The sequence below is a fragment of the Caloenas nicobarica genome, chromosome 24, assembly GCF_036013445.1.
Source record: "Caloenas nicobarica isolate bCalNic1 chromosome 24, bCalNic1.hap1, whole genome shotgun sequence".
Classification (NCBI taxonomy): domain Eukaryota; kingdom Metazoa; phylum Chordata; class Aves; order Columbiformes; family Columbidae; genus Caloenas; species Caloenas nicobarica.
The window spans coordinates 4,063,186-4,073,851 of record NC_088268.1 but is presented as its reverse complement, the minus strand read 5'-3'; the positions used below and the strand labels follow the sequence as shown (position 1 = coordinate 4,073,851).

Sequence of the window (10,666 nt, the reverse complement as noted above, 5' to 3'; positions counted from 1 at the left end):
TGCAAGAGATGGCTAACACGGCAAATGACGTTTCGGAGAGCAAACCCAGCAGGTAATTTGCAGGCAGACAGATACCTTGAGAATACTCACTGCGAGGGCAGCGTTCTTCTGCAGCTTGTTGTAGGGGCTGTACTTGGGCTTGGGGGGCTTCCCCGCCAGCCTGTCTTTGTGCCGCCGGCTGCTCATGTGCTGGAGAGGAAAACAGCCACGTCACAGGAGCCAGGACAGCGAGGACAGCAAGGACAGACCCACGGCACCGCGCGGTTCGGGTCCACGGGGGACGCCCGTCACCTTCTCGCAGGGGACCGTTAGGTACCCACCCCTGAGCCCCCGGTGTCCCTGCGCTCCCAGGGGAAAGGGACATGCCAGGCCTGGCATCGTCACCTGTTTCAGCTGGGTCTCTGAATTCACGTAGATCTCGCACACTTGGCAGTGGAACGCCTTGTTCTGGATGTTGATGCTGCCTTTGTTGCCGATCCGCTTGGACTTGTGCCCTGCCCGGGAGAGGATTTTGCCTCGGCCTCGCCGCAACTGGGTGCCGTGACCTTCCAGCATCGACTTGTGCTTGGCGCCTGGGTGGCAGAGGGGACAAACGAGCAAACGCTTGACTTTGCAAACAGAAACCCAGCGCTGCGCCGAGTGCTGCAGCAAGGATGCTCTCCAAGCATCCCCCATCCCATGAGACCCTGGTCGTCCCACCAGCCTTGCAGGCAGAGGGGACACGGAGCAGCCCGTGTGTCCAGACTCTTGCTGGCGATGCTACAGCCCATTCCCAAACCCTGCCAAACTCCCATGGCCAGCTGCGCTTCGCAGGCAGACCAGAAATGCTCGGCTTCCCGGAGACATCCCCCCCATCTCTCTCCGTGTGCCAGACCTTCGGAGAAACTGCTATTTTCAGCATGTGCTGGAGCCTGTCGCCTGTCCCCGGGCGTTCGCACAGTCTGCAGAGCCGGGCACGTGTCGCCGGCCGTGGTGCAGCATCTGAGCCGTGCCCAAGGTCACAGAGGATCCGGCCACGGAGCCAGGAATAGCCCAGCGGGGTGACAGGAGGAGGGGAAGGAGGAACCCGAAATCCCCGCACACCTGGGGACAGGGCGCTCTGTCCTGCCCCTGCCGGCGCGGGGACAGCGGGGTGGGGGTGGGCAAGTAATTTAAACCATGGCTAATTCATTCTATTTTTTAAGGCGTTAAGCAAGGAGCCCGAATCTGTGTGACAGCCATGGAGGAACGCAAGCCTGCAAACATTTTGTTTGCTTGTTTGTTTTTCCCAAATCAGCTCCTAAATTTGTAACCGGAGCTGACAAAAGCAAAAGGGCACGTTTGCAGCTAAGCCGCGGCCGTGTCCTGAGCCGACCCCTGTGCATGGCTGCTGCTGCGGGCAACTGGGGCTGGGGGAACTGGTTCCCAGTTCTTGCTGAACTGGGGGGGTTGCTGGGCACAGCCCATGAGCCATCGCTTGCTGCTGGGCTCCGAAGCTCGTTAGGTTCCCAAGGAGCTTCTCAACATGACCACCAAGGTGCTTTTGGAAGGATTATCCTGGGGCTGAAAGGGGACCTGGCGCTCAGGGTGCCATCAGCCCCAGGCCAGACTGCCATGGAATATAAAGTAGCCTCTAATCACTTGATTAAATGTATCTGAAAACGTCTTTAATTAAGAGACATGAACAATAAGAGAGCATTTGACCTTGCTAAAATTCATCCCGTAAGCTGCAACACAGGTAAAACACCACCACTTATCTTTGCAAGCCACCTTAATTAACCTCTTTTTAATTAAAGCAACACTCACGAAGCTTCCCTGCAAGGCTGTTCGGTGATAGGGCTTTGTCCCCCCTGTCCCCATCCTTACCGGTGTTGTGAGCCTCCAGCTGGGACAGGGAGTTGACGGTGACTTTGCAGGTGGGACAGTACAGGTGCTGTTTGCTCTTCTTCCCCTCCTTGTCACCCTCGGGGACCGAGCTGACGCTGCTGCCCGACTCGGCTGCCTGCGCCTCCGCTGCCTGCGCGGCCGAGGAGGCCACGCTGGCGACATCCGAGGTCCCCTCCGAGAGCTCCGAGGCCGGCGGGGAGCCCAGCGAGGTGACGCTGCCCGACAGCTCCGTGGGCGACTCCTCGGCGCCGGGGGTCAGCCCCAGGCTGCTGCACCCCCCGTCCGGCTCCTGCACACCGCTGGCTTGAGCTGGCGGGAGGGGGAAGGAAAGGAGCGGGGGGGAAAGAAAGAAGTGGGCAGAAAAGTTCTCTGTGCTTGGTTTTCTTCAGAGAGCAGCCCTCTCCTCCCTGAGACCATCTCAGGCACCACCTGCTCACATCCACCGATTTAAGATGGACAAAATATTACTGGAGAGAGGCCAGGGAGGGACACAAAGATGCTGAGGGGTCTGGAGCATCTTTGTGCTGAGGAAAGGCTGAGAGAGCTGGGGCTGGTGAGCTGGAGAAGAGAAGCTCAGAGGGATCTGATCAATGGGATCGATATCTCAGGGTGGGTGTCAGAGGATGGAGCAGACTCTGTTCAGTGGTGCCCAACGCCAGGGTGAGGGGCAACGGGCACAGACTGAAACACAGGAGGCTCCATCGGAACACGAGGAGAAACTTCTTTCCTTTGCGGTGCCAGAGCCTGGCCCAGGCTGCCCAGAGCGGGTGTGGAGTCTCCTTCTCTGAGACATTCAGACCCGCCTGGCCCGACCTGTGTGATCTGCTCTGGTGCCCCTGCGTGAGCAGGGCTGGGCTGGGGATCTGCCGGGGTCCCTGCAACCCCAACCACCCTGGGATTCCTGCTGAGGATGAACAGACCCCCCTGCACCCCCTGCCCACGTACCTGTGCTGCCGGGCTCCCCGCTGCCCTCGGCGCTGGGGACCAAGTCAGCGGCACCGTCCTGGCCAGTGGCCACCGCCACAGCCCCCGTCACCTTCTGCTTGTTCTTCATGGCCTCGATGGCTTTCAGCCTCCGTGCGTGCTTGTGGCCCTTGTAGTGAGCTTCTGCCTGGTTCTGGGGAGGGAGAGACGGGGACGGCTGTGCCGGTGCTGCCACCGGACAGACGGACAGATGGATGCGGGGAGGATGGTGGGGTCTGCCCCGAGCTGTGGCTGCTCGGACACATTCCCAGTGCAGCCACCTCCCCTGGCCACATTCACCCCTGGGGCTGAGGCTGCCTCAGAGCTGGTATTTATATCCATAAATATAAACTGGTTGAGTCACCATCCCTGGAGGGGTTTAAAAGACGCGGAGATGAGGTTCTTAGGGACACGAGTTAGTGACAGTGTTGGGTTAATGGTTGGATTCAATCTTGAGGGTCTCTTCCAACCAAAATGATCCTATGATTCTATGATTTTTGGCCGGGTGTGGCACAAAGCTGCTTTCCTCCTCCCACCAGATTCCTCTGCACACAAATGTATTTGCGCCGATGTATCGCTTTGCTAAGACATCGCCGCATTGCACAGCCGAGATAAGGACCCTGCTCTGATTAAACGCATCAAGTCGCTTTTTTAAAGGAAGCTTTCAGGCAAAATTTACAACTTCAGAAACGTACAAGTAATTGTTAACTGTAAAAATAAAATTAAAAAAATCTGTCGGTGAGGAGGACACGTCTCCCATTGTAAGCTCACGGGTGTCTAACATGCAATTTGCATTCGTGGGCTCCGTTCTCCCAGCGAGCGCTGAATAATGAAGCGCACATTGATGGGTTCATGCCTGCACCAAACTGATAAAAATGTACACAAAAGAAAATCACCCAAACATTTGTGTACTCCGCCGTCAGGGACAATGCCACATTGTCCCCCAAAACAACCATGGTTTAGCGACTTATGGCAAGTAAATCCAATATGAATTAAGACACTGTACCACTGAGCAGCACACATTAATTTGCACGGCGTTTTCTGAGGCCAGCTGAGGCTTCCCGTGCTTGGGAAGAAGAAGCATCCCTCCCCTTCCCTCCCGCTGCGCTTTCCGAGGGCTGGGAACGGTGTCCAGGGCTGCGCGGTGACGGACGGGTACGTGGGAAAGCGAAAGGTCCATCTGAGCGTGGGGCCTCATTAGCAAGTACAATAAACTTCCAGCAGATAACAGGGCTGGGCTGCAGCCTAAGTAGGTCACCTGGCACCGCCGCCGCTCCGCGCAGAAATACAAATGGTGCGCGAGGGTCTGCGCCAGGACACACAGACGTGACCTCGGGGGACACGGGCAGGGACAGGCAGAGCGGCACCGGCTGCCTGCGAGGGCAGCGGGAGCGCGTGGTGGGACCAGCTGTCCCGGCACCGCACTTCCAGCCGCGATGGGATCACACAATCATTTTGGTTGGAAAAGCCCCACAAGATCACCCAGTCCACCCGTTCCCCCAGCCCTGGCACTGCCCCATGTCCTGAGAATCTCATGTCCGTCTGTCCAACCCCTCCAGGGATGGTGACTCCAGCACTGCCCTGGGCAGCCTGTTCCAATGCCCCACAGCCCTTTGGGGAAGAAATTGTTCCCCAGATCCAACCTCAGCCTCCCCTGGCGCAACTTGAGCCCACCTCCTCTCATCTCAGATGTAGCTTGGAATGGGAAAGCGATGCTTTTCCCGGAGCCGCTTGGTTGCAGAGCAGAATAATTAAGCCCAGAAACGCTGACTTTTGCTGGCAGAGCAGCACGCAGCCCCGGGTGCTGCTGATGCAGCTCGGCCGGGCTGGGACGGCACCTCCGTGGGAGGCAGAGCCAGCCCGGCCAGGGCGCAGCATCCGAGCGGCCCCGGGGAATGCGAGAGCAGCTCCTGGCAGCCAGCGCTGCCAGGCGCGGAGTGCAGGCAGCAACGTGCGCTTGCAGCCCAGAAAGCTCATTGTATCCTGGGCTGCAGCACCAGCAGCGTGGCTCCCCGTGCGGAGGAGGCTCTTGCTGCTCTGCTTCCATCCCCATTGCTTGCAAAACCCCCATCCCTCTCCCGCCGGCTTTGTGGGAGAATTCCCTTTCAAAGCGTTTAATCAGTTTTCCCCACAAATGATCAGCTGCGTGCAGTTTGTTACCACAGGGATCAATGAATGTTCCCTTCCTCCCCTCTACAAGGTGGTTGATTTACTTATAATAAAAGGCAGGAAAAAAAAAACCCAACACAATAAAACCAACAAAACAAACACCTGCTACACCAGAGCTCCAGGAAGCCAAGGCAGGGAAGATTATTCTCAGCTCCCAAGGACCAGATATGAATTGCTCAGGCTGATAAAGCAGCTTAAGCACAAACAGCAAGACCAAGGCAGCTGGGAACAAAATGATGGGGAGCAGAAAGAGCCAAGGTGGCAAACAGAGGACACGGCAGCCCAGGGAGCATCTGGGAGATGTCGGTGGGAATGTCAGCTGGGGAAGGAATGCCAGGGGAGGTTTAGATTGTAAACTGGGAACAGTTTCTTCCCCCAAGGGCTGTGGGGCGTTGGAACAGGCTGCCCAGGGCAGTGCTGGAGTCACCATCCCTGGAGGGGTTGGACAGACGGACATGAGGTTCTCAGGACATGGGGCAGCGCCAGGGCTGGGGGAATGGTTGGACTCGATGATCTTGAGGGTCTTCTCTAACCAAAATGATTCTATGGTTCTATGAGCTGCTGCCTGCGCCACGGGTGTCCGTGCATTGTCCCCATTATGGGATGCTCCTGCCCGGCCATGGGCACTGTCACCAGCCCCGCTCGCCCCCAGCCCGGCTTACCGCAGAGTTGAAGCGCAGGTGGCAGATGTTGCAGGAGATGAACTGCTTCTTCTTGAGCGGGGCCGGCACGCCGAAAGTGTGGCTGATCACCGCCTTCTGCACCGGGTCCATCTGCAACAGGAGGGAGGGCAGAGGGTGGCTGGGTGACACACCGGGACAGCCACCTGGGCACGGCACCGCGACCTGGCCGTCCCTGTCCCCGCCACGCTCGCCGACGAGCTGCTGCAAACACCAGCAGAGCTCGTGGCCGGTGTCCGGACAGAGCGGGCGGCTGGGGCATGGAGGGCCCCTGGGCACAGGGGAACACGTGCTGCATGGATGCCCCTTCTTGTCCTTTTTAAACCAAAACCAAACCGGCAGGAGCCCAGCGCCTGCTGTGGCCTGGCAGAGGGGATGAGGCTGCTGCGGGGTGCAGCCGGTGGACCCCATCCTCCCCAGGCCACTGTGCCCCCGTGTCAGCCCCCTGTCCCTTCTCCCCCGACCACAGACACCAGTGCCCTGGGTGGCAAATTACTGGTGTCTGTTTGAGCTCCCAGCTGCTTCCCTCCACCTCCCAATGCCGAGGCAGCTTTCTGAGACACTTAGCAAGGGCAGAAACCCCCAAAACCGGGGAGCAGAGGTGATCAAAACGAGCAACCAGACATTAATCCTCCTGTTCCTCTTTGGGGAGCTGAAACATCCCTGTGCAAAGCCAAAGGCACAAGCAGAGCCACGCGTGCCTGCCATGCCAGGGGACACCGCGCAGGGACAGAACAGCTCCCGGGGTCGGCCGTGTCTCCGCGAGCCCGTCGGTGTCGGGGCAGCGCGCGGGGGCTCAGACGGGTGCAGGCTGATGACAGCCCCTGGCCCTTCTGTCTCTTTGCCCAGTCATTCCTCAGCCCAGGCAGCAAACTTGTTCGAAAAGCCATAATTGTTTTAAACAAAATGCATTTATTAAGGGGAGGGAAAACAAGAATAAGCTCTTTGTTTGAGCGTGGCTATAATCTATAATGCAAGTATTGTTCTCCTACCCTGTGGCATAGGAAGATTATCTTATCTGAGTCCTGCTGTCAGCAGAGCCTTGGGTTTTCAGGCGATCGTATTTCTCTGCAAAGCTATTTCGTTGCTGAGACAGGTGCATCAGTCTTCGAGGCACATGCCTGGACAACAGAGCCATTATCAAGACCCCAAATTCCTTTCCAGGAGTGAGCAGAATGGTAAGAGCAAGTGATTAATGAAGTGCCTGTTTGCTATGAAATTTTACTCACTTATCTGGCATATAAATGAAGAGGCGTTTGGGGTTCGACAGAGACCTGGAGGAAGCTACAGATGGCAAAGATGCTGCTCCACCCCGATGACAAACATCGCAACGTGCTACAGGCAGCATCCTTGCGCTGCCAGGCTGCAGTCAGAAGTGGGGCTGGCACTTGTTTTCAAGAGAAACACCCACCTTTTCCATGCAAAGAAAAGAAAACCAGCTCTAACCTTCACAGCAGCATCAGCACCGGCTCCTCCACCCCCTGAGCACCGCAGCAGGAGCAGGGTTGGGGGTGGAGGAGGGTGCAGAGGGAAGGGAGATGCTGCGCAAGGATGCAAAACTGGGCAGGGACCATCCTGGCATCAGCCTGAACCGGTCAGCGATGCCAGCGGCACTGCGGCCGCGGTCCAGCACCAAGCCCAGGGCAGTGGCACTGGTGGCCCCACCAATGGATCCCCTTGTCCTCCTGGGGCATAAGGTGATGGCACGAACCCGGGTCTTCACACGCCTTGTGGTTTTGCCAACCCCCCACTGCTCAGCCCCACAGCACAGTGAGGAGTTAGAATCAGAGAATCATAGAATAATTTTGGTTGGAAGAGACCCTCAAGATCATGGAGTCCAACCGTTCCCCCAGCCCTGGCACTGCCCCATGTCCTGAGAACCTCCTGTCCGTCTGTCCAACCCCTCCAGGGATGGTGACTCCAGCACTGCCCTGGGCAGCCTGTTCCAACGCCCCACAGCCCTTTGGGGAAGAAATTATCCCAAATTTCCAACCTCAACCTCCCCCGGCGCAACTTGGGGCTGGTTCCTCTGGTCCTGGCGCTTGTTCCTGGGGAGCAGAGCCCGACCCCCCCTGGCTCCCAGCTCCTTTCAGGCAGGTCAGAGATCAGAAGGTCTCCCCTCAGCTCCTGTTCTCCAGCTGAACCCCCAGCTCCCTCAGCCGCTCCCATCACACTTGTGCTCCAGCCCCTCACCAGCTCCGTTCCCTTCTCTCAGCTCGCTCCAGCACCTCAAGGGCTTTCTTGGCGTGAGGGGCCCAGAACTGCCCCCAGGATCTGACGTGCAGCTTCACCAGCAAGGTGTGTCCATCAGCGCCCCTGTGCTGCCTGTGACCCCCCAGGCAGCCCCCAGCTCTGTGCTGGCCACCGCACCCAAAACCTGGCTCCTCGCCCCAGCCCCGCGCATCCCAACCTTGGCCAGTGACCACAACTGCTCCCGTCACCCCAAAGCAAACGCAAGAAACGCATCCCAAAAAAGCCTTGGGGCGCCCAGCCGGTGGGATCACATCCGAAGGCTGGATGCCACCTAAGAGCCCTTGTGCTTCTCTCCGAATGAAAACACAAACCTGCCATCAACTCCTCCCTAAGGTATGCACACGCACTGCTATTTTAGATATGAAAAGACCCCCCAGCTCTCCTCCGGGGCTGGTGAGGGTCCGTGCCGCAGCAGAACGTACCGGTGGCCACAGGTGGGGAGGTTGAGGCTCTTCCCGGCGGTTTCCAGCAGAACTGACCTGAGAGCAGAGGTCGGCTTTGGGCACCGCACACTTGGCGAATAAAGATCTCAGCTTTCTAGTCAATTCTTATTGACTCACATTACTTTATTTATCCCTGGATGTTCCTACCGATATAAATAGAGATCCCTGCGCTGAGCTCCATGCCAGCCAGCGAGGTCAGAAACAGGAATTCACAGGGACGCAGCATCAGTTCAGATTGCGTCTTCTGCTGTGGTTTTGCAAGACGCTGCTGGGTCCTGGGGATTTGCAACATCCCAAGAGCTGGAAAGGACCTTTCGAGCATGAAACACACCTTCTGTGTTAAGATTTTTTTTTTCCCCCGTTGTTGTTGCTTTAAGTGGCAGAGCTCAGCTTGGAAAGGTTTCGCTCGCTCCAGAGTAAAACATCTGCTGGGTTCATGAGAGCCTTGTGACCTGCTCAAAGTGCAAAGTGTTCTGCTCAGCAGATGCAAACAGCTCCCGCTGTGCAGGGCAACGCCGAATCCTGCACAGCGTCCCCAGCAACGCCGGGTAAGCAAAGGCAAACCCTCCGATTGCTTTTTATAGCAATTCACATACGGCAGCTCTCTCAAAAAGTAAAATGCCCTGATTGATGTCCCCTCCCAAATCACCCCTGCGGCTCAGCTGCCACGCGGAGTCTCTGACCTGGTATCAATGGTGACTTGGGCAGAGAAATGAGGAGCTGCCAGCCCGGCTCCGGGCACAGCGATGCTCGAGCCCTGCATCCCGCAATGGGGACTCTGCTCGGGGTCCCCGACACCGACCCCTCGCACCCCCAACCTCGGCCTCCTCTCCAGCACAAACGCAACCCAACCCTGGCTGATCAGACCTGGCTGAGCTCAGAGCAATTAATTTAATTAATTCAAAGTGCCCATACAGCCGGGACAGACCCCCAGCATCTCCATCCCTGTGTCCGACTCATCACCCGAGGCCCAGGAGTCTCCACCGAGCACAGACCCAGCGCGACGGCAAGTGCCAGGTTCATTCTCCAAATTATTATTATTTTTTTTTTTTTTAAAGCAACACAACTCTAGAGAACACGTGCCAAGGCAGGGGCGGGCGGGAGCCACACAGAACAAACAACAGGGTCTGGTTCAAGTGAGCTACTGACTCCAGCAACTAAAAAAAGGAGCCCAGACAAAGAGCAGCAACCTTAATGGCATCAAAAACATCCTCCTCTCCTGTGTTTCTGCTTGTTAGCACAGGGAGAGACAGGCTAGAGCTGGGATTTCAAAAGAGCTTAAAGGAGTTAGACATCTGAATCCCATTCAACAGCAACAGGAGCCCTGCACTTAATTTCTACGGCCGTCTTTGAAGGTCTCGGTGATAATTTGCACCTTCTGAGCACGTTTAATCTCAAACCACTCACAAAAGGCCAGCGAGCGAGTGGGGAGGGAGCTCAGGAAAGTCCCATTTCCAGGCTTGCGAGGGAAAAAAACCGGGGCATTTACCCAACCCAGAAACGTCCACTTTGCCGCTGCGGAGGAGACACGTTTAACTGCAGCACCCAAGCACTTGGTCCAGGTTCAAGGTTGGGAACTTTGAGCCCAACCGGGCGGTGGGAGCAGTGCCACAGCGACCAGGCTCACCCAACACCCGCAGCACCAGCCACGCTCCTTGTATCTTTAGCTGCCTTCTCTCTCTTCCTTTCCTTTCCTTTCCTTTCCTTTCCTTTCCTTTCCTTTCCTTTCCTTTCCTTTCCTTTCCTTTCCTTTCCTTTCTTTCCCTTCCCTTCCTTTCCCTTCCCTTCCCTTCCCTTATTTCTCAACTAATGAACTGCTCTCCAGAGCTACTTTATTACTATTGATTGCAGGAGCAAAATCCAATTGATCTTGGTTAAAATGAACCATCTTTATAATTCTGGTCTACAAGGGAGCTGGCTGGGCAGGAACCGCTCCGAGCTAAGGACAGGTGCATTGCGTGAGTGTCCAGCGGCCAAGCACCCCGATAATTAAGCCAAAAATTATCTAATGGGGCTCAAGAAGTGGCGCCACGTAGAAGAGGGAGCATTGCAGGGAGGAGGGGTCCAGCAGCCGATGCCCACCCGTCCCCCCAGGACTCACCGTGTTGAAGTTGGGGAAGAGGTTGAGCGGTGACGTCCCGTTGAGCCTGAAGGTCAAGAAGTGCTTGATGTCCAAGGGGGGATGAAGGGGACGGCCGGGGATGGGCAACGACGCTAAGAGGGGGCTGCTGTGTCCGGAGGGACCTGGGCGGGCAGAGGGGAAAGAGCAGCGTTAGCGCTGGTGGCCCCAGC

At 57.0% G+C, this 10,666-nt stretch overlaps 1 protein-coding gene across 4 annotated transcripts in view; it reads right to left on the bottom strand.

The window, feature by feature from the left end:
* ZNF385C (zinc finger protein 385C) overlaps positions 1–10,666 on the bottom strand; it is a 51,875-nt gene that overhangs the window by 3,380 nt on the left and 37,829 nt on the right. For 2 of the 4 annotated variants that reach the window (XM_065651391.1, XM_065651395.1), the window contains 6 exons: positions 10,476–10,618; positions 5,661–5,771; positions 2,812–2,983; positions 1,846–2,175; positions 385–572; positions 76–189 (listed from right to left, as the gene is read on the bottom strand). In XM_065651391.1, coding sequence (XP_065507463.1) covers positions 76–189; positions 385–572; positions 1,846–2,175; positions 2,812–2,983; positions 5,661–5,771; positions 10,476–10,618 — 1,058 coding nt within the window. The remainder of the gene's footprint in view (positions 1–75; positions 190–384; positions 573–1,845; positions 2,176–2,811; positions 2,984–5,660; positions 5,772–10,475; positions 10,619–10,666) is intronic. The other 2 variants (XM_065651392.1, XM_065651393.1) reach the window with 2 other exon arrangements.